Source organism: Augochlora pura, unplaced genomic scaffold (assembly GCF_028453695.1).
Source record: "Augochlora pura isolate Apur16 unplaced genomic scaffold, APUR_v2.2.1 APUR_unplaced_1394, whole genome shotgun sequence".
Lineage (NCBI taxonomy): Eukaryota > Metazoa > Arthropoda > Insecta > Hymenoptera > Halictidae > Augochlora > Augochlora pura.
The window spans coordinates 3216-4295 of record NW_027581433.1 but is presented as its reverse complement, the minus strand read 5'-3'; the positions used below and the strand labels follow the sequence as shown (position 1 = coordinate 4295).

The window sequence follows — 1080 nt, the reverse complement described above, 5'->3', positions numbered from 1 at the left end:
GTTATTTTGGCTATATAGCCATCTATGTCCATAATTGTGTCCATGTGAATCGTATCCGAGGTCCATAACATATCCTGGTACTTGGCGATAAATTTATCCTTGTCAACTGTGGTCTTTGTTTGTTGTGTTTTCCCCCTGTTGGAGTGAATGTCATTAGTTTTATGTATAAAAACGTGTTTAAGGTACTTGTGGTCAGATGCCGTAAAATCATCCAGGATATCACTAGATCTTAAAGCTGTTACACACTCCCTGCCGCATAGTAGAATATCTATGAGCGACCTGCGCCCGGCTCTGTCGAAGGTGTAATCTCCTCGGCTTCTAGTGGGAATGATGTCATTTCTAGAGGACATTTCTAGAATTTCAAACCCTCTCTTATCTGTGAACTTAGATCCCCAGGACACTGCTTTAGCATTTAAATCACCGGCTATTAGTGATAGGTTTGGTCCAGCCTTAATCACTTCCGCTTCTATTGTGGCAAGGATCTCCCGGAATTCATCCATTTGGATGTTCGGAGAAATATAGCAACTGAAAATTGATATTTCGTCAATCTTAACAGCCACCACACCTTTTTCCCTGGCAAATACATGTATGTTAATATTCCGTCTAAGTGTTCTCGAAGTGACCCATATAGCAGCGTCCTGGTTAGTGTCACCGTACCAATTGTCCATTATAGAGTAGGGTTCTGAAATTATAACTATATTAACATCGTTTTCTAAGGCATATTGGACCATCAGGTCTTGCGCCATCTTACACCTGTGAAGGTTTATTTGCAATACCGTTGTCTCTTCTTCAAATAGTTTCGCCATGGTTATAGAGTAATTTTCATATATATATCTCCAGGTACGTCAACAACAATTAATAAATAGGTAAATAAATATAAATATAAATATAAAAGTCAATAAAATAAATATGTATTAAATATGTATGTGTCCGTTAATTAATAGATAAATATATAAGTCAATAAATAAATAAATAAATATGTAGCTTGGTCAGTAGATTAAGCCCTCCAGTTCTTGAAGTTGTCCTTTCGCTCTAGGGCTGACGTCCTTCGCCCCCTTGTTTATCGCGGTTTCGTTAACG

The 1080-nt window shown here is 37.9% G+C and overlaps 1 protein-coding gene across 1 annotated transcript; it reads right to left on the bottom strand.

The window, feature by feature from the left end:
* Nucleotides 1-19: 19 nt before the first annotated feature.
* On the bottom strand, nucleotides 20-806 carry LOC144477483 (uncharacterized; the record flags this gene model as incomplete). Its single annotated transcript, XM_078195210.1, has 1 exon — nucleotides 20-806. A coding segment is annotated over exon 1 (787 nt), but the record flags the coding sequence as incomplete, so codon positions are not given.
* Between the last annotated feature and the right edge of the window lie 274 nt (nucleotides 807-1080).